The 22326-nt window shown below is 29.6% G+C and overlaps 2 protein-coding genes across 2 annotated transcripts; both read right to left on the reverse strand.

Annotated features, from left to right (window-relative positions):
• Positions 1-1120: 1120 nt before the first annotated feature.
• Positions 1121-4348, reverse strand: LOC112784917 (deoxyhypusine hydroxylase). The gene is made up of 7 exons (XM_025828319.3): positions 4023-4348; positions 3696-3829; positions 3368-3603; positions 3145-3283; positions 2896-3022; positions 1641-1759; positions 1121-1561 (listed from the first exon to the last, which is right to left on the reverse strand). The coding sequence occupies exons 1-7, from the start codon at positions 4186-4188 to the stop codon at positions 1529-1531; spliced, it is 954 nt and encodes a 317-aa protein (XP_025684104.1). The 5' UTR covers positions 4189-4348; the 3' UTR covers positions 1121-1528.
• Positions 4349-7903: 3555 nt separating this feature from the next.
• Positions 7904-12699, reverse strand: LOC112784783 (probable disease resistance protein At5g66900). The gene is made up of 4 exons (XM_025828143.3): positions 11724-12699; positions 9757-10522; positions 9187-9458; positions 7904-9074 (listed from the first exon to the last, which is right to left on the reverse strand). The coding sequence occupies exons 1-4, from the start codon at positions 12322-12324 to the stop codon at positions 8251-8253; spliced, it is 2463 nt and encodes an 820-aa protein (XP_025683928.1). The 5' UTR covers positions 12325-12699; the 3' UTR covers positions 7904-8250.
• Positions 12700-22326: the final 9627 nt, after the last annotated feature.

Genomic DNA, 22326 nt, shown 5'->3' on the forward strand with positions numbered 1-22326 from the left:
ATAATAGAGATGATTAATATATTTACTAATATTAAATATAAAAGTAAAAGAAAAGAATACTTAAATACTTGTAAGGAGAGAGAATATAAAAGAGAGAGAGAACGTTGTTATTATTGATTGTGTGTTGTGTGAAATGCATCAGATGATGCCTTCTATTTATACATGTAAAATGTATTCATTTTCAACCTTCATTTAATGAAGTCATCCTTAGTAAAGAGAGGTTCTTTGGAAATGGGCATCCAACTCATCCCTTATCACAACAATTACAATTCATTTTTTTTCTATTTTGACGAAAACATCTTTGGGCAGATATGAAGTATAAAGTCTCTACTTTCTTTTCTTCAGTGTCCCTAATGTTTAAAAAATTTATTTTGGGATTTTTTTTGTTTTTCCTCTGTCTAAAAACATGTAACATTTAAAAAATAGACAAAAACACTAAAAAAGTGTAATAATGTTCAATAAATATATCCAGCATTTTACGATTATCTATTTAATAGATAAATAGACTAATAAATATATAATATTAGAATTTTTTGAATTAACCTTTTATATACGTGTCACTTTCACTATGGGCACTATATTAAAAATTATTAATAATACCCAAAAGATGATAATAAACTAATAATATTATGTCTATCTAATATCATTTTAGTTTACAAACACAACAATTTAACATTAGATATAATAACTTTCTAAACCAGAGCACAGGTGCTTTTTTTTTTTCTAATGTGACAGTACGCTCTCAAAATTTGCAACTTAAATGTTCCAAAACAGAAGGTTTTAGAGTTCTAGTTGTTCAAGCTCTTTTCCCCTTTTATTTGTGATTTTGGATTTTTAATTTCGAACATTTGAATATGAAGATTTTTTTAAATGTTCCAATCATAGTTTAAGATGTTTGTAAGTACAAAATTTAAATCTCACCTCCCCATCTGTCACAAATCTATTCTCTTTTTTTTTTTTTTGTCTTCTATTTTGGTAAATTTGGTTTTGGGAGTCACCATCGCCTGCAGACTGCAGGAAGCAGCGGTTCTGGTAATAAGGCTGTGGTGCTATGGTTCTATAGAAAAGGAAGAAGAGATAAGTAAAATCAAAGTGTGTGAACTTGGAAATGAAAACAAAATTTCAAAAATTAGCTAATTATTATCAGCTAAATGTTAGTTTCGTAATTAGAATCATAATTGATATGCTACGGGTATACATCTTAATATATAAAACACACTCATGAACAACCCAGTATATGAATTATTTCCATCTACCTGTGTAGTGCACCTAACCTGGAGTTTTAGAATTTCTTTTTTTTCCACATCTGAAACAAGGATCAAACTCTCGCTTCTTAGTTAAAAGACGATGAGTCTACTCTGCTCAACCACCCTATCAGAGTTATTTAAATGCATCCATTTAATAGTTCATACCCCCGCAAGCAAGGGTAATAATTAACTGGGTTTCTATGAATAAAAATCTGATTGTGTTTTTATGCCTCTTCTGTGTGTATCTCTTCAATCTCATGCATCTTTCATTCTTCTGTCATTCAATGCACAGTTGGAGTGCGAATAAAGAGAAACTGCCAAAATGGGAAAAAATAAAGCCATGTTAACAAATATTAAAACAAAATAGCAAATACTACTACTTTTCGTGAATACCTCAAATGATTTCCCTGATCGTTCATATTCTAGCATGCTTAGTGCAACTTGACAGCTTTCAGAGACAAGAGGCTCTGGATCCGCTGCAAACTCCTCAAGAAGGGCTACACTTTGGTCATCTAAAGGGTACAGCAAAAGAACTTTGTTAGGAACATAAAATGTAAATGAGGGCATTTAAATGCTTGGCAATAAACTAACTAATATATGTCCAATGGGTTAGCTTAAAAAAAAAACATCTTATTAAAGATAATGAGATTAAATTAAGCTTCTCGAGTTAAGCCCAAAGTCGTCCTGAAATTGACTGCTTGTACTAAAATAGTCTTTGAGATCTCAATTGCACCAATTATGTATCTGAGATTGGCAAATATGCCACCTTAGTCCCTAACAGCATGATAAGTCACTTGATGGAAACATGATGCACTTTTGCCAATCTGAGGGACATAATTGATACAATTAGAATCTTAGGAACTATTTTAGTGCACGCGGCCAATTTGATGGACCACTTTGAGACTTAACTCTAAGCTTCTCACAAAGAGACCGTAAATTAGACTTGAGCTTAGCTTATACATAATATAGACTAGGGAACAGCCATAAATTAGCAGCAAAACTGTCAGAGAAAAAGTATATACTATTCATCTGTTTATTGTAGAATTTAATTAAGAGATTAGTGGCTAGAAAATCAACTGCTAACAGGAAAATATCCCATCAATATTCCAAGAAGATAATAAAGGTTTTGACTTTTGGCTACAAAATGCTCTACATTTCAAAGTGATTTCATGTAGTAACAGTAAGATGCTTCTCCAAGGTGAAGGAGATTATCTATATCTTTTCCAACTCGAACAAGTAACTTGTATGATATTTTAGTTTGCATAAATGTCTCAAAAACTTGCAAATCACTTTGACTATAACTAGCAAGTATTGCCAGTTGAATGGTACAAGAAGCATTATACAACAGTCACGTTTTTCCTTAATCTATTCTATGACCTGAATGAGAAGGAGGTTACTTTTCACCAGTCACAACATGGATGGACAGAAGCATTAAAAAAACTAGAATTTGCAATCTAAAATTCACTTGGACTGCTACTATTTTCTCCTTGCTTCTATATCAACATATGAATTTCATACAGTATATGATATTATTGCACTTCTACAGACATACATGGCATCACAAAGATCACACTCCTTTAACACATTGATCACCATAGTGCGTAAAAGATATCACAACATCTAGTTTAATAATATTTGGTTTCAATACCTGCAATTGACCCAAGAGCTTCAGCAGCTTCATGTCTAACCATTGGGTGCTCATTCGCATCTTTAAGTATGTTGGATAGCGCAGTTGAAGCAGCTTTGTCTTGCAACTGACCCAGAACATATGCAACCTAAAAATTGCCGAAAATATAGGCATTGGCATTCAAAGTATAAAAAAATATTTGGGCATACTCGAACAAAACAAAATTTACAGAAAAAGAAAAACAAAGAAAAGAAAGTGTACTTATCAAACCTCATGACGTAAAAGAGCGCTTTTTGAACCCAATGAATCGATAATAGCAGCAACAGCTTCCTCTCCACCATCATTTCTAAGTGCAAAAAGAGCTGCATATCTCTCATACATCCCTTTTTCTTCATCCAGAAGTATTTCCCTGATTTGATTAAGAAGAGTTAGCAAACCAACTATCTAACGTTTAGTTACACAGGTTCAATCCATTAGCATGAACCCGACAAACCTCAATTGTTGTACCGAGGTACACGAGCATGCCGGTGCAGCTGGATCAACTGACTTAAAAGGTGAAATATCATTTGTAGACAAATCATCACTATTTCCAGCATCTTTTAAATGCCTAATACGTTCAAGAGCCAACTCACAAGTTTCGCGGACCTCCTGAGCCGGATCTAAATCCAAACAACTCTTCAACAGGGGAATGTTACCATATGAACCAATAGCACCAAGTGCTTCAGCTGCCTATGCAGTTACAACAAACACAATGCTGTTAAAAGTGGAACAATTTGCAAAAACAAGAACAAGAACAAAGAGCAGGGCTTCGTGGAAACTACCTCATGGCGAACAATTGGATGCAAAGAAAGGTCATTTAGAACTGCTGCCAAAGCAGGAATGGCTTCGGTTTCCTGCATTTGGCCTAGCGCAAATGCGGCTTCATGTGCCAACAAATTTGATGAATCTCTCGTGGCTGCAAAGAAAAACTAGCTCTAATCAAAACATTCAAAACAGCATGGAAGTTCATACGCTTCATTTTCATTTAGGGCACCAATTTTCCCAAATTTAGAATACGACAAGTATTTCTAATAAAGACCAAAACAAAGCAGATTATTGTAATTCCACAACAAAACAGAAATTACTTAAATAAATAAATAAGCACAAACCGAGAATGAGGGCGTGGCGAGGGGCTTGTCCTTTGAGGTTGCGAAGAGAGAAGAGAGCTCTGAAGCGGTCAGAGATGGGTTGCGTGGAATCCAGCAACAAGTTGCAGAGGAACTTCTCGGTGTCCTTTGACGAAGTGAAAACGGCGTCGTCGGAGGAAGCCATCATGGATACAAAGGAAGCTTGATGCTTCTCTTCCAAAGACCAACGTCGAATCGGATTCTCGCAGTAGCAGACAGTCACACACAGAAGACGCAACTTTTTGAAAGCTTTTCACCTGTTCAGTGTACTTTTTGGATTATGACTATTCCATTGTTTGTAACCAATCAGATTTAAACTAGTTTGGTTAATCAACTTAATTAAGCTTATTTTGATAAAATAATTTAAATAATAAATAATTTTGTTAGAAATAATTTATAAATAAGTTATTTTGTATTTAATTTTTAACTCTAAAAGTATGTATTTTATAGAAATGTGATAAAAAATAGAAGTATTATGAAAAAATTTATTTTTTTAACTTATCTATAAATTTTTAAATAATTTCTTAAAAAATTATAATTTAATTTTAAAAATTACACCATATATTAATATTACTACTTTTAAAAATTAAAAAAAATTTACTTTTAAAGTTTCTCAAAGGAACCTTAATATAAAAAATACAAATAGTCTATATTTAAGAAAACTAATTTTGTGAAGTGTGAACATTCACAAAGAAAGTGTACGGTGGGCATGCAACCGTTACATCTTTTGGTAAGTTTATTTGATTTGAAATTGAAAATGTCTTTTTCATCTGATACGAGTATTTGTTTGTCCAATCAAATCTTAATAAAAAGTAAAAAAAAAAATTTTGGATATATTTAAATACACCTAAATATCATCATATATCAACATGTCCAGTCTTACTTTTAACATATATTTTTGAACTAAATTTAGATATAATATATATTATTATTTATTAAAATAAAAAATATTTTAAATACTTTATATAATTAAAATAAGATATTAAAAATAATTAAAAAAATTAATTTATATTTTAATATCAATAAAATATCAAAATATCATTACGATCTATTTTGTTTTAATATTAAAAATTTGGTGTTCCTTTGATCTTTCTTTCTTAAATTTCAAAATCTTTAAATTTTTAAATTTTATTTTATCTTGTTTCTTTCTCTTGACTTTTTCTTTTCAATTTTTTAAAATCAAAATTTTTTATTGACTTTTTTTAAATTTTCGAAAATTTTAATTATTATTTATTTATTTATTTTTGAATTTAACAAAAAAATTTAAAAATTCCTTCTTTAAATTCTTGTATTTTTGTTTCTTTAGGATATCACTAGAAACTCTCTAGATTTTGACATAAAAGCTTTTTCTATTTTTTTTTGTCTCTTATTTGCAGAAAAAATACAAAAATAATAATAATAATAATAACCATCGTTGCATTGCAGTGATGTAAGTGAAAAAATAGCCACTTTTTTGACACCATCATTGTATGTGTATGTAAAAACGTCTAGAGATTAAGCTACCTTGAATGTGCATTTCATAGTCGGCACAACATTCAATACAAGTTAGATAGGAGATTTTTTTATGCATACATAACATGTAATGAATCCTTGAAAAGATTAAATGCATTGTTAAAAAAAATTTAGATAGGATTTAGATATGTCCATTATATAGGTCTTTTTTGATCATATGAGTTGAGTTGATTTGAGTTATTGTTTATGAGATAATTGTACCAAAACATAAATATCTGATTTTGGTAATTATTTAAATTATTTTTTTAATAGATTATATTTGTTTGAATTAACTCCAATACTTATTTTATTCTTTTGACTACCACATTACTCTTTTTTAAGTTCGTCGATACTAAAATTCGAATTATGTAAGAAAATTTGACTAATTCTAGCCGAGTCAGATGGTTTCTCAAAAAGCTGCCTGCGATTTTTAGGTTAGACAAGGTTACCAAAATATTTTTGTAATTGCATAATCATTCATGGTGAAAGTCACACCAACTTATTACAGAAGTCTTTAATCTCTTTCAGGTCAAGATTAATAAATAGCTTTGATACATCAAAGTGACTCTACACTCGTATTTTCTTTAGAATAGACGTAAAAATATTGTGAGTCATGTGTACCCAAAAGGTTCGAATCGGACCAAGTTAAAAACATGTAACTACTCAGATTTCAAAACCTTACCGTTTTACCTTCTAGGTCTAAAGAACTGCACAATTATTATCAGTGGTTCGATCATTTCTTCTTCGAGATGTATGAGAATCTAGTCTACTATTTCTCCAAACAACACACATTCAATACTATTGTTTCTGCAAAACACTTAGCAAGATTAGTTTGTATGGTAATGAGATAATAACTAAGCAAGACTGATATTTGATTACACATTTTTATGATCTTACCGAATGTCTTCTATTAAAATAACCAAACGCTTAGTCTTTTTTTTTTTTACTAGTTATCATTTTTCTTGGATCTTCCTTTCCAATCACTTCACCTGTGACATCTATACCATATCAAGAGATTAAAAGAAGTATAAGCATCAAATTGAACCCCTTTTTTTGACTATTTTTTATTGAGAATTTTTCAGTCATTGAAACCTAACTTATTAAGATTGAGTCATCAGCCAGCAACTCCAAAATAGGTTGAAAATAAAATGCTTCAAGTGGATAGCTTGAATGAATTACCGCAACAACTTTGGTTCTATTTAAAAAGTTTATAATCCATCTCTTAGTTGTTGTCTTGACTTTCTCCATTTTATCCACCACAATGAAGTTGCTCATGACGTATATGTTTAACTGTACAATTTTTTCTCTCCAGTTTTGACTAGATGTTTGGGGATTGAAGTTTGGATCTTTTCACTCTAAATAGTGAAAAAATATCATGGTTAAAAAGCTAAGTTTAAAAAAATATCCAGAATCATCTCTATGCCATTGATCTCCTTTTTTTTAAACTTGTTTGGGAGTTTCTATAAATGGACAACATAAACTTCGAAGGTCCATCCAAATTTTCTTGGATTAATATCCATTAACATATCATAAATCTCAGACATCTTTATGCAGATATAGAAAGCTAAATAATCAACTGAAAAGACTCCACTAACTTTTGGAAGGTAACCTTTCACCTCTCAACACTTTCTGGTGTATCAAAAAATGATATGACATAGACTTGGAGACCCTTATATAAAGAAGTTTGAAATTGAAAGCTCAGTAAAAATACTTTGCCACCCTACTTCATCATTGTTTATTCACAAAATAAGCTATAGTAATTTAGTGTCATGTGTCACTTGATGAAATGTACTACTTGTCAAATGTATATAGCTGCACCTGTCAAGCAATTGACCCACTATTCTTCTCCTATTCTATTAATAGATATTAAACTTCAATGCCTTTGCTTTTCTATTTTAACAAAAGAATATTATCTAGTACAAATTGTTGAGAAAAAGGAAAAACTTCATTGGGACGTTGTGCTGCATGTTTGGGATGCACCTCCTCAAGTTTTAGCATTTCCTCTTTCTAGTGATAGAGACGCTGCATGGTTTTCAGTTAGTTTTCTTTGTTTCCTTCTCATGTAACCAAAAAAATTATTGCCAAACATCGTTTACTAAACGTGTAATTACCGCCAATGTTTAAAAACACAGTTTTGTATTGGTAAAAACAAAACAATTCAGTCGAAAAAAAAAATCAGTGATTTTGTGAATCTTCCTTCTTGCGGACCTTGGATGAGTACGTTATTTATCCTGAATAGATTGTAATGCAAATGAAGTGTTGCTTCTTGCAATGAACAATATTAAGTTACGAAGAAAGTTTATAATAACAATAGGAGTAAAACAAAAGTTAAGGAGCGAATCAGAAGAAAATGCTTCAGAAGGACGAGAGAATAAAATACCAAGAGACAAATTTTATTTCATAGAAAACACTAGTACAATAAGTCCACCCACGAATACACACAGCACACACGAAAATACTACTATATAAGCATATACTACAAGAAACCATCATGTAAATACTACTCAATTTATTTTATCTTAGAGATGAGCTGGATCACTATTCTTCAAACTGTAAACACAATCACACATAAAATATGTGGATAAAGGGAGAATAATCATTCTCCATACTTTCAACATAATCAAGCATAAAATATTTGGATAAGGGGGAGATCATTTTTCTTCAAACTTTCAGCACAATCAAGAACAAAATGTCTCAGTAATATTTAAAGAAACACATATTAGGAGCTAAGTGGGTGAAGCCAATTTAAGTTGACATCAACTTGAGGCACCTCTACCTTTAGATTCGGAATAATTGGTATGAAAGCTTCCCATGAAGCAGCAGTTTCTTCATCACATATGACTTTTAAATTCTCAAGATTGGCGACTGAGAACGGCAATTCGCAATTTGAACAACCTGTCATGTAAAGGTTTCTCAGACTACGCAGATTTCCAATGTCTTCTGGTAAATCTGGAAGGTTCATGCAGTTTGAGATGTCAAGAAGACGCAGAATCGACAGCCTTCCAATTGAATTCGGTAACCCTTGCAAATCAGTACAACAACTAAGCCTTAGAAGTTCCAGCTTTGATAACTTTCCAATGTCTTGGGGAAGTGCATTAAACTTGTGACAATTTGTAATGCTGATATTCTTTAGTGGGGTAATATCACACAACTCATTAGGCAATTTAACCATATCTTTGCAGTAGTCAATGCTCAATTCGACTAGATTTGGAAATGCTTCCGAAATTGGGATGTTGCCATTTTGGAAAACCCGAGTCATATTACACATGTAGAGGGATATTTTTCTTAGATTCTTCAATATGACAAGCGGAGGAGCAGAAATTCTCTCTAATCTGATTCTTCTCAGGTTTGATAAGGAACTGAGTTTCTCAAAATTGTTCAGTTCTGATGGATGGAAACCATAATTTGTAACAATGATAACTTTTAGTTTGTTCATTTTTTCAATCGATTCTGGGAACGAGTACTGTTTTGTTCGGAGATCAACAATCAAAACCTCAGTTTCATCTGTTTTCACATTGGACAAGAGAGAAGGGTAAGCTTCATCTGCAAATGGAATTGAATCATGTCAGATGTGGAATACAGATGAAAACCAAATCACTACAATTCAAATTAATTAGCATTCTTTTGAGTTAAGTGTGTGTAAGCACAAACTAACCAGTTGATATTGACAATGTGCGGACGGTGACTTGTACTGCCTTTTGTTTAACACATCGTGTCAGATAACTTGAAATGCGGGCCATCATCATGCCTTTCTGCTTCTTACCGAGCCACCGTTGGCTAGCATTTTCATTCACATCAATCATCAGTCTCTGTCTACGTTCAATTGGTTCTTGATTGCTTTGATAAATTGCAAGTTCTCTTACAAGATCATGTAGGACGAGGAAGTGGTTATTGTAATAGTAATTGTCTACACCACAAACACTTTTCCTGGCAAATGAGCAAAAGCATATTCAGATACAAAAAATCCCTGACAAGATTAAAAATTCTCATTCTATCAAATAGATTAATTATGTTTTCAACTCCTCTAATCGGATTAAATTAATAAGGATAAATGCAGAGTTACATAAAGGGAGAAGTTCAAATTTACTCCATGAAAAATGGCCATTCCAAAATATAAGGAATCAAATGCTTCTCACATGTGCTACACAAACTACTAAATTTATTTGCTCCATAAAATCTAATTCATGTTATAAAATTAGGATCTAGGGAGATAAAAGATTTGTACCTTGCTACTGAGAGCTTAACCAAATTCATGGAGTCCAATATATTGATGATGGTCATTGCTTCTTGGCCATCATCGTCCAGTCCATACAATTCTTTCCATATATCAATGAGAGCAGTGACAGGGATTCTTTGATCTTCGGGGAATAACCCTAAGTCCATGAAACACTCCTTTATGAAGGGCTTATTCTGCAATACTTCTAAGATCTTTTGTAGACAGTTTACCAATTCAGCATTAGAATCAAGTATAGAATGACCTTGTGACAATTTCTCTACTATCTTGAGCCAAAACCCGTAAGGTTGACGACTGAGGGATCTAGCCATCACCATAATAGCAAGAGGTGAACCCTTGCAACCACTTACAACCTTTTGGACAATATCTTCATTTGGTATATCTGAGCAGCTTCTTTCCAATAAAGCATAGTGACGGAAAAGCGTCAATGCATCTTCTTGATTAAGTGGTTTTAGGATAAAGTGAGAGGCGAATCTAGGAAATGCAACCCTTGAAGTCACTAGAATCTTGTACTGTGACATTTGAATTTGAAATTTTTCAACAAGGGCTTCTGAGCCAGGCCAAACATCGTCGAGGACCAACAACGTCGGTCTTGTCCCAATATGCCTCAATAAAACTACCATTTGGTTAACAGCATCATTGTCGCTTTTAAACTCAGGCACTTGATATCCACATTGTTCAAATAGTCTCTCTACAATGGTCTTCAACTTGGGATTTTTGGAGAAGGTGACAAACAATATATTTTCATCGAATTTATCTAAGGAAAGCCAAAGAGATCAGTGAGAAACGGACCACTTCATGTGTTGTATATTTCAGAGTTTATATACAGCATTCACTTCAACAAGTGAATATATCCAATAGAATAATTTAGATTAAAGACTTTTTACTGCATCTATAGATAACAAAAGAAATTGCTTCCTTCATCTTAAAGCAGCAGTTGCAAAGAATAAGAAATCCCTATATAACAGTAATTATTCCTCTTGTCCATGTATTGACTTTTCAAATCATGAATATTGGAGGGGCATAAAAATATCAGCAAGCTGCTCTACACTTCAGGATTCAGGAACTGGAGCGACAGCAATTACTGACAAACTTCCACACAGACTTGAATACCATATGTTTGCAAATTCGCATTAAATTTTTCCACATCCCTCTCTGTTAGTTAAGTAACAATTTATGAGAGACAAACTAGTGAATATATCAACCAGAGGGCTTGTGAAGATGTTATGAAAAATAGAATGAGCAATGAAACTATCATTGGTGATTTTCCAAGAAATAAAGACCAGTTAGCCAATTCATGAGTATCACATCATGATAGTTAGTATCTTATAATTCACAATTCAAATCTCACGATTCGGAACAATTTAACATTTAAACTATAAGTATCATGTAATGTATCTAAAATACATATGAATCTTATGATACAAGTACGTTTTGTTGCAATTTGTATCACTTACTCAACTTATATGCATCATATTTGATTATTTTATTGTTCAATTTCGTTGTTCTGAACTAAGAGTTTCATGACTACTTATTTACTTCACATGCACTCTGATGAAACTTCACAATTTATTAATGACTTATGGCTTTTGATGAGTTTTGCTTAAGTGCTCATTGTTTTTGTGCTGAAATATATAGTGTTTAGGTGTAATCCAACACACTATTTTCTAAGAGTAATCTTAGGAAACTAATACTATTAAGAAGCTAATTTCAACCAATACTATAGCAGGTTGCCAAACGAGTCCAATATGAAGCCAATAAAGATAGATTTTGTTGATTTTGAATTTTAGAGGTTCTTTTTAATTGAGTTTCGAATATTTTTATCTTTAAAAAAATTGTTACTTTTTATTATTATGTTAGTTATGGATACAATGTTTGTTGTGCAATAATCGCTCCAAGATTTTCACTTTACTAAATTTTGCATGCAAAAATAATTTCGTGCTAATTGTAACACTAACCTTTGACTTGTTCATCAAAACAGAGCATTGTAGCCAGAGTAGTCTTTCCAGAACCACCAAGTCCAGTCAATACAATTACCGAAACGCCCTCCATCAGAACCTCCACCTTCAGCCTCCTCAAAGGCTCATCCAATCCAACAGTAAAACCCGGTTTCTCAGGAAAACCACAAGGACGACGCTTAATCGAACCGCCGCTAAGCCTCTTCTCGATATTCTGTCTACTAAGAAGTTCAAGAACGTCCCTAACATTCGAAAGCATCTCCTTCGCATCACAATAACTGTTCCTCTCGCTCCGCACCGATCTTATCCTGTAGAAAGGGATATGAAAGAAGCACTTACCAAACCAAAGGGAACAAGACGAGAAGCAATTGCAGCATGGCGATTCTGAATCTTGAGCTGCACCATTTTCTTTGATCAGAGCTTTAATTTCATCTCTTGGTTGATCAAGGTCGTTGTTATATTGCTTGATTTCGTACACAAGAGACTTTGAACCCTTTAGGGTTGACTTTAGGATCCGCCTGGTTTGTTTGCATCTTTGGGCAGTTTTGACTTTTTCGATTATGTTCTCTAACTCCTGCTGTTGCGCGGTGGCTCCTCCCATTTTTATTAGTAACGGGCCCAGTGTTTTCCTTTTCTGGTTTTGATTTTTATTTTTTGGTGTACTTATCGGTAATAATCAAGAAATAAGGGGCGGGTTATGTGGGTAATTAGAAAAGATGAGGGTCTGCAATTGAAAGTTGAAACATTCGAAAGTTGAAAGAGGAAACTAGCCAAATATATAAAGTGCTTCTGCTAGAACGTGTTCCCGTTCCGAGTTGGCTTTTTTGCACTTTCTGCTTCAGTTCACTGCAACTTCACCTTCTTTTCTCAATTTCCGTTTAGAACGTTTTTTTTTTTCGTTCGATATATCCGTTTAGAAACGTAATAAATACAGTGAAAACTCGCTACGCGTGAACGAAACTTAAAGACGATGGGTATCTTTGGAATTTCGCTGAACTTATTTAAAAAGGAAAAGTATACGTTACTAAGAGAGAGTCTGTCAACTATTACCAACACGTGATAAATTAGGATTAAACCATGATTAACTTAGATGTGGCTTTATTTAATAGATTGGTTTCATGTCCAGCCCAACTCAAGTTGATAGATTTTGACAGATAAAAAGTTAGTAACGTAGCACTACTAATTTAAAAAATACGCAGTGGACTGAATTTTAAACTGTAGATCAATAGCAGACAAGCAGTTGTTCTCTCTTTTTTTTTTTTCCTGGGAAAATAATGTAATTTCATTGGATGTTTATAAAAAGGGTTATGATATGATACACTATATAATATCTCGACTTTTTTAGATTTAAATTAAATAAATTTAATATTTACTGAAATATGTAATTTATAGAATATTTATTAATTTAAATACGTATACACATCTTGAGTACAGAAACACAAAAATCATAAAAAAATATAATTTGGACAGCATCCAGATATTTGCATATCTATGTTTGTGTGTATATACATATTTAGGTGTCTCAAATATTGAGACACATGTACATATGTAAAAACTGAATTTAATGTCCGATATCTGGGATACGTGTGTTGTTATAACGATTTAATTATAAATTTATAATATTATAAATATATTTATTTATATTGAATTAAATTAAATTATACTTATTTAAATTTTAAATTAAATATTTGTAATTTTAAAATTTTAAATAATTTGATTAAAATTGGATAAAATAACAAAAATAAACAAATACAACACTGTCCAAAAAATTTTGTATATATCTTGCAGAATTTTAAAATTTTAAATTATTGATTTTTTAACTTAAAATTTTAAATCGTTAATTTTTTTAAATTAAATATTTAATTAATTATGCAAATACAATAATACGAGGATATAACATTATAGTTAAATCGTTATAATAATATATGTATTCTGAGTATACTTGTAATAAATTCATTCCATATAATATTTTTGACAAACACCAAAAAAAATATAATATTTTAAATTATCGAAAAATATTTAATTTAGTCTTTAAATTTATACGCGAATTTTAATTTAATTCCTAAATTTTCAATTGCATTTATTTAGTTTTTAAATGTTGTGAATGTGCCTCGTATTAGTTGTTGGGATAATTTTAGAATCATAAACTTTAATGGAACATTGATGTGGACAACTGAATGTCATATTGGACTATGTAAAATGACATCGTTTTTATTTTGATACTCAAATAGTTCAAAAACAACATTACAAGTGGTGTTTATTGAAATTTTTTCTCCTAAAACAAGTGATCTAATATCGTTTTTGGGCTATTTGAGCGCCAAAACCAAAACAGTGTCGTTTCACAAGTTCCAGTGTGGTATTTGGTTGTCTATATTAGCATTCCATTAACCATTGTGTGTTAGAAATTATCCTACGGATTAATGTGAGTCATATTTGCAAAGTTTGAAAACTAAATAGAGACAATTGAAATTTTATGGACTAAATTGAGATTCAGTTCTGCTATACGTCAAAGCCTTTTTGACAACAAAGTCTAACCAAGTTGGCCCAAACCCAATAAAATCTACTGATACAATGTGCGCGTGAAATCATGCCGCTCTTCCTCTTCGTGTTTCTTTTTCGTATTTTTTCGTACGTCTCCTTTTCCTTCTTCTATTGGTGTTATTGTTGCTATATTTTGTTTTTATTTTTTCTTCTCCTTTTCTTTCTCATCTGATATTGCCTTTTTTATTTAGATTTTTATTTTTTTTAGTTTTATTCCTCTTAAGAATAGTCTTAAGAGGGTAAAACAAAAAAAAATTATAAAAAATTAAAAAATTAAAAAGAAGAAGAAACTGTAGAAGATGTGAAAAAGAAAGAAGAAAAGTTTTGAATTATGCATAATTTATCAGAACAAAAAATACTAAAATTGCTTAACAATAATATGTAAATTTATAAGTTTTGACACCGAACTTTTGCTTAAAAAATACAAAAATATCTTTTTTAATGCCACATTTTTTTCCTTCTTTGTATTCTTCTTTCTTTTTTCTTTTTTCTGTTACTCTTATTTCTTCTTTTAGGAGCATTGTTTATATTAGACTTAAATGAATATGTATGTATTATATTGTATTGCAATCTTATTTAGTTGAATGAATGTACGTTCCTCCTCTTCCTACTAATTTTGCAGCATTATTATGTATTTCTTCTCCTACGTTATTTGATTTTTTTTTATTCTTATTAAGAGAGTAAAATAAAAAAAATCATGAACAAGTACAATAAGAAGGAAAAGATGAACAAAAAAAAAAGATGATGATGATAATGAAGATGAAGGAGGATGAGTAGTTTTGAGTTATCATTAAGTAAATTATGGTTGTTTTGAATTGAGCTTGTTTATGTGTCGTCGTCATTAAGTAATTTTCGTGAATTCTGGATTTAATTTCGATGCATTCTGGATTTAAATAAGGTGCACTTTTAGTATTAACTTATTTTGAACTGAGTTTGTTTGTGTGTCGCTATCATTAAAAAATTTTGGTACATTCTGGATTTGAACTGTTATATATATAAGAAGATGACGACGATGATGACAATAACAATAACAATGATGATAATAATCATGATAGAAGAGAAGGAGGAGGAGGAAAAAGAAGGAGGAGATCAGAGAAATTCAAATAAGAAAAGAAAGAGGAGAAAGAGGAGGAAGAGGAGGAGGAGATAGAGGTTGTGATGTGGTGTGGTGATGGTGATGACAACGATAACGAAAAAGAAAGATGATGGAATAAAAAGAAGAGAAGAAGAAGAAGTAGCAGCATCACTGACAAGAAGGAGGAATGCAAAGGGGAAGGAAAAGGAAAAAAGCGCATGATGTAAAAAATAGTTATAACAACTTGGTAGGGGTGAATGCGGGTCGTATTGGTTTGGGTTTATGGTGAAATTAGAACAAAACCAATTGAATTGTAATTTGTTCGGGTTGGCTCGTATTTACCTTTTTTGTGTATGTACCCGAATCAAACCAAACCGATTAAGAACGAATTGGTTCGGTTCGGGTAATTGGGTACCCGATGAAATAGAAATTTATAAAAATAAATAAAAAATGAATTTTTTATCATAAAAATTCTATAAGTACGATAAATATGTAAAATCAATAAAAATAATCAAAGCATGTTAAACACCAAATATATCAAAACCTCTAAACACATTAAATGCAGTAGGAGTAGCTGCACTTGGCGAAGAGGTGCTTCCAACAACAGTATCACTTACAGGGTTAGTTTTTTCCATTTTTGAATCTGTGAAATACATAACACAAGTACAAAACCATCAACTACAAAACCATTACAAGAACGCATAACAGTAACAATTGAAAAAAAATTATCAACAAGAACTAACAATTTATAATTTCAACAAAAAATTAAACAGACCAAAAAAATTGAACAAAAAAATTATCACTTCAACAGATAACATAAACAAAAATTGAACAAATAACATAAACAAAATAAAAAAATTGAACAAATACATAACAGAAGTACAAAAACATCAACTATAGAACCATCACAAAGACGCATAACAGTAACAATTGAAAAAAAAAATATCAACAAGAACTAAGAATTTATAATTTCAACAAAAAATTAAACAGACAAAGAAAATTGAACAAAACAATTATCACTTGAACAGATAACATAAACAAAAATTGAACAGAAAATAAAATAATTAACACTTTAACAAATAACATAAACACAAAATTAGAGACTTACCTGATCGGAGAAGACGATGCTGGAGGAAGCTGGCTGTTGGAGAGGAAACCGCTGACGGAAGACGAAGTTGGCTACTAGAGAGGATGACGCTGACGGAAGACGTTGACAGAGATGTCGACGGAGACGCCTACGACAGAGAGGAAGCTGGTTGCTATGTCACTGCTGCTACTAGAGAAGACGATGCTGACGGTCCCGTAGACGACGATGCTGACGGCCCCGTGGACGACTATGCTGACGGAAATGCTGACGGAGAAGACAATATTAGCGGTCCCGTGGACGACAATACTGACAGTCCCACGGAAGACTATGCCGACGGAGACATCGACGACGGAGAGAAAGCTAGTTACGTGAATAACGGTGAGGTGATGAGATTTGAGGAAGCTTTGCTACGATTTATTCCATGAGGTGAGGGCACCACTACTAGTGGTAGGGTTACTGGGTGAGAAACTCAAAATCATTAAATGGCATATATATATATATATATATATATATATATATATATATATATATATATATATATATATTATTTAATTAATATATAGTTTGGTCCGACGGATAATTGGGTCTCCGTTATCTTTGCTCATTCCTACAATTTAGATTTAGTTAAATATTTTGTTTAGTTGCAAAACTTTATTCATTAAAATTTGTATACAAATTCAAAGATCAAATTGAGTATTAACTCTTCGTTTAACAAAAAAATAAATAAATTATAGACAATTTGTTATTTCTTTGTAACAAATATATAGATTTTGTTGAGTTATACAGTCGATCATATATTTATTAGTAAAATTTGAAAAATTATATTGACGTCCATGGATATCGGCAAATTGTCCCTAAACTGTAAAAAGAAAAAAATAATGTTAGGTCATTAATGTTTTCAGTCACTAATTTTTTTAAATTATTTTATTTATTTTAAATTTTAAATTATAAATTTTTAATTTTAAATGTCAAATTATAAATGTAATTACTCAATTTAGTTATTAACTAACTAAAATATTACTTTCCTGTATTTATTTTTTAATTATTTTTTAGATAGTCCAATTGGAGACAAGAATTTTTTTTAAACGTGCTATAATGATCATAATAGAGTAAATTATAATAAAATAATTACATGTATAAATAATTAACAAATAAAATTTTATAACAATTATTAATATATAAACAAACAAATTCAATATAAATATAAAATGTCAATAATATTACAAAAAAATAAAATAATTATTTAAATTAGCCTTTAATGTTTATAAAATTGGACTCTTTGACATTGTGGTTATTCGCCATGTCTAAAAGGCTGCATTTGTTTTTAAAAATAGGATAACACAGGACATTGAGAACAAAACATAAAGGACAACGATAGAAAATTTAGTATTCTTGTATTTTATTTAATGATAAAATAGAATAAATTATAAAAATATAATTTATTTTTATTTTTTGTTTAAAAAATTTTAATAAAAAATATAATTATAAAAAATTAACAAGAATAATGAAAGAAAAAATAAAAAATAAATTATATTTTTTGTTAATATCTCTATTTTTTTCCTGTCATGATGGATACAAAATATACTAATTCAGTGTCTCTGCATATAATGTCTCTCTCCATGTCTTATCTGTCAAACACGAGTTTGTGTCTCAATGTCTCTACTCACTGTGATGTTTCTGTAAACAAATGCAGCCTAAGAGACATGAAACAGAGGTGAACTAAAGAGAAAACATAGAAAGTGAAACCACAAAATACATGAACCTAGACTTGTTAAGTATCCATTTCATCAAAAGTGAGGCAAACCAAGAACAGTGAACTAGAGGGGGGGGGGGGTTTAGGAGTATATATATACCGGAACCGGAGGCATAAAGGCGAGCAAATGATGTGGTACCAGCAAACCAAACCCACAGTTACGACTAGAGACACCAAACCACAAGTGAGCAACGCTACGAACACGACAATAACGATAGAGACGTTGCCACTAATGATGGCGTTGCTGATGACAAGGCAGCAAAAGCAGCCTGGCTATGGGGATAAAGGTGTAGCAACACTTTGGGGAAGAGGGTGGTGTGTAGGATTTCATCGTTATTAAGATTGTGACTAAATTACTTGGAAATTTGGTAATTTGTCCATGATTAATGAAGGATTAATTGAGACAAAAATTTGAAAATCAATCGCTAATGACATGAGAAATGTAACGTTCAATATCATCTCATTAGTGACGGAACTTCAATAAAATTCGTCTTTAATTTTTTGTTAATTTGTCCGTCCCCAGGGACGGATCCAGAAATAATATTATGGGGGGCCAATAACGCATATAATATTAAAAATTATGTAAAAAATTATATAATATAAGATGTATTATAAAAATATATCGATAGAGAATATATTTTAAAGTAAAAAAAATATGTGTATACTTTTTACTAACGAAGTGGTCGATTTTTCGTATCATAAAATTCACCGATAATGGAATTTGTGTCAAATTTTTCAGTAATTTTCTTTTCAATATAATTAAAAGACAATTAACAAGAAATTCATCTTTTATTTTGTTTTTAAGTTATTTTTTACAATATTCATAGTTGAAAAAGATTTCTTAATTATAGCAGTTGAAACAGAGAGAATTAATATCAAATGAATAAAAAAGGACGGCCACAAGAAGAAAAAGAATTCACTTTATGAGATTTGAAAATTTTTATTTAATTAAAAAATATTAGTAATAATATCTTTTTCAGATTTCTTTAATATTGTTACTTACTTTTTAGATATTAAAAATTATTAATATTTAAATTAGACTGGACTTTTATTTATATTAGATTAAATATTAAATAATTTTTTTTAAAAAAATTAAATTATACATAATAACTTATTATAATTAAAAAAAGTTGGGGGCCGAGGCCGCCACTCGCCCCCCTTATGTCCGTCCCTATCTGTCACTAAAATTTGAAAAAACTTCTCACCCTAATTTTTCTGTTACTAATCTCATTATATCCATTTTTAATTATAGACAAAAAAAAATCGTCACAAAAATTTATCGGAAATGCAAAATATTTTAATAATGTTAGCTAAAAGACTTGAAAAAAAAAATCTAAAACTTTTAAGTTAACAAAGAATCCATCCATATAAATTACTGTTTAGACGTAAGAATCTTTGAAAAAAGAATATTTTAAAAAAAATAGCGCTAACCACTGCCTCTATCTTGTAGTATTCTAAGTCTAGGGTTGAATTCAACATACAGCTCATAAGGAGGAAAATAGCATGCACACAGAGTCTAGTCTTCTGCCAAGTTGGATTAGGTCTAAATGGCTTCTTTGAATTCCATAGCATGCATGGTTGTAGGTTCACTCACCCACTGTCTTTTGAAGTTGATCAAAGATCAATGAACGCTATGATCTCCAATCGCAAGTGATCGGTATTGCCCATCTAATTCGTGGCCTAACTTTAAATAAGTAGAAATTCATGTACAGTTGACTTTACGTGAAGTTGATAATTGAGAGTCGTTAAATGATTTGATTAATTTGACTAAATTTTTATCTAACAACTCTCAACTATCAACTTCACGTGAAGTTGACTGCACCTGAGTTTTTACCTTAAATGACACATTTGTTATATTGAACCTATAACTTCAACAAATTTATTCATGGCCAAAAAGGAGATTATAACTAATTTATTTATTCATAAATTTAAATAAGTCGTTCGCTTTTCAACTCATATAAATAGCTTTATAAAAAGTCTTTTTTTTTTAAATTAAAGTAAAATTTCTTTAGTTTACATTTAAATGTAAAATTATCTTCTATAAAACAAACAAAATAAATATTTGAACATATAGTAATATTAACATTTTTATTTTATTTTTAATACTTTTTTACTTATAGAAATCATAACTTCTCAAAAAGAATATCCTTTCCTATGTAATAATTTTACCAAAAACAAATTTTATACATATAAAAATAATAAAATAATAACATCCAAACAAACTTTAATCTTTCCTTTTATGACTCTTTACGTGAAAAATAATTATAAATATATAAGTCTCGTTTTTTTCACCTATCGTCGTGCACAAGAAAAAATATTAAAAAAAATTAAAATTTATTATCTTTTATTATATTTTTAATTATTAATTTAATTTTTTTAGTTTAATAATTTAATAATATATTTATTTTAATCTTTTTTTAAATATTAATAATTAATTAATTACTAAAAACAATAAAAAGAGAAAAAAACTTAATAAATAAAAAATTTTTTACCATTACTCAAAAATATTACTATCTAAGAATCAGAATACTTTAATCAGAATATTTTAATGGAAAAAATTTAAAAAACAATACTTTTATTAAAATCTAATTAGCATTTAACTAAAAAAAGAGTCAATAATTTTTTATTATTAATATAATTTTACACTATTAAAAGTATTAATAATAATTATTTAATAATTACAAATTATAAAATTTACTAACTTTTTAACGTTCTTTATTTTTTTTTTGGTGACTATTCTTCATTTTAATATAGCTAGCTAAGATCTCTAAAACTCCTTAATTAGCTCGTAACTTCTGCAACAAGTTCGAACAGTAATAATGGTATTGAACCGCCACTAATTGTTCATTCAAATTTCAATAATTAATAATCTGATATATGTAATCATTTAAATATATTTTTTAATTATATTATATATATATATTAAAATTAATTATTAATATAAAATATATATTAAAATATAAATATATATTAAAATAAATTAAATTATATATTTATACAAAAACATATTAATAATTAATTTTTATAATTATTTTAATATATAAATAATATATTTTTTTAATTGACTTAATTATTGAAATGTTCTTGCAGATACACTGTATTTTCCATCTTATTTCCATCAAAAAGGTTTGTTTCCATTTTCTCATCATATTCAAATCTATAAAGTATATTCTATTATGAGTAACCTTACCCATTGTATTTAATTAAAGTCCCCCGAGTTGGTATTGCCGTCGTTACGTGTACGTATTTGCTAAGTATACTATAAACATTTATCTTTTTACCTCGTAGTTATCTCCAAGGATAGCTTTATTCAATTCGGTCCAATTCGTTCGAGTATAATAAGTTATTTGATCTGCTGTGAATAAGATAGAGTAAGATACGAGTTTAAGGTGTACTTTATTTTATTCTATCCGTATTTTAAATATAACATATATTTTATAAAAATTAGATATATAATAAAAAAATTGAGAATTAAATTCACAATTTCTTTTATATAATAATTTATAATAAATAAATAATCACTATATTAATTAGTTAATTCAATAATTTAAAATATTAATTTATTATTTTTTATGTTATTAATATATATAAAATTTGAAACGATTAAATTTTATATTTATTTTAAAAAAGTTTAATATTTTTACGAATAAGATAGAATTTAAAACTTTAAAATATGACAAAATAAAATTTTAATAAAATTTTCAATTCGTAAGCTCAAAGACTCTACCTTATTTATTATCAGCCCTAACTTTACACATATACCAGAGCAGAAAACTAAGGGATATATGAGACTACTTATATATATCCGCTTGTAAGTTTAATAAAAATATTACTATATAGTATATACGAACTCAAATAATTAAGAGAATAAATAAAAATTGAAAAAGATTTGGTGATTAACCATTTTTTAGTGCTCGTTTGAATTGTTTTTGTAAAATTTCATGTGAAAACTCAAAAAGTAAATATAATATTCAAACGTTATTATATTTGAATGTACAACAAAAAATATTTATTTATATACTGATAATACAATCTAATCATCATAACAATAAAATCAATGTAATATCAAATTAAATAAATATAAGATTAATACACTATATACTTAATATTATATAGTATTTTAAATACATTTTAATAGGTCTTTGTA

Source organism: Arachis hypogaea, chromosome 1 (genome assembly GCF_003086295.3).
Source record: "Arachis hypogaea cultivar Tifrunner chromosome 1, arahy.Tifrunner.gnm2.J5K5, whole genome shotgun sequence".
Lineage (NCBI taxonomy): Eukaryota > Viridiplantae > Streptophyta > Magnoliopsida > Fabales > Fabaceae > Arachis > Arachis hypogaea.

What these genes read in the sequence shown, in the direction of transcription:
- LOC112784783 (XM_025828143.3), bottom strand. Translation starts at nt 12,324, where the DNA reads ATGGGAGGAGCCACCGCGCAACAGCAGGAGTTAGAGAACATAATCGAA. An exon ending in GTTAAGCTCTCAGTAGCAAG is followed by an intron (nt 9,459 to 9,756) that starts GTACAAATCTTT and finishes CTCATTTGCCAG; the next exon opens with GAAAAGTGTTTGTGGTGTAG. An exon ending in CACATTGTCAATATCAACTG is followed by an intron (nt 9,075 to 9,186) that starts GTTAGTTTGTGC and finishes TTCCATTTGCAG; the next exon opens with ATGAAGCTTACCCTTCTCTC.
- LOC112784917 (XM_025828319.3), bottom strand. Translation starts at nt 4,188, where the DNA reads ATGATGGCTTCCTCCGACGACGCCGTTTTCACTTCGTCAAAGGACACC. An exon ending in ACCTCGGTACAACAATTGAG is followed by an intron (nt 3,284 to 3,367) that starts GTTTGTCGGGTT and finishes TAATCAAATCAG; the next exon opens with GGAAATACTTCTGGATGAAG. An exon ending in GCGCTCTTTTACGTCATGAG is followed by an intron (nt 3,023 to 3,144) that starts GTTTGATAAGTA and finishes GGCAATTTTTAG; the next exon opens with GTTGCATATGTTCTGGGTCA.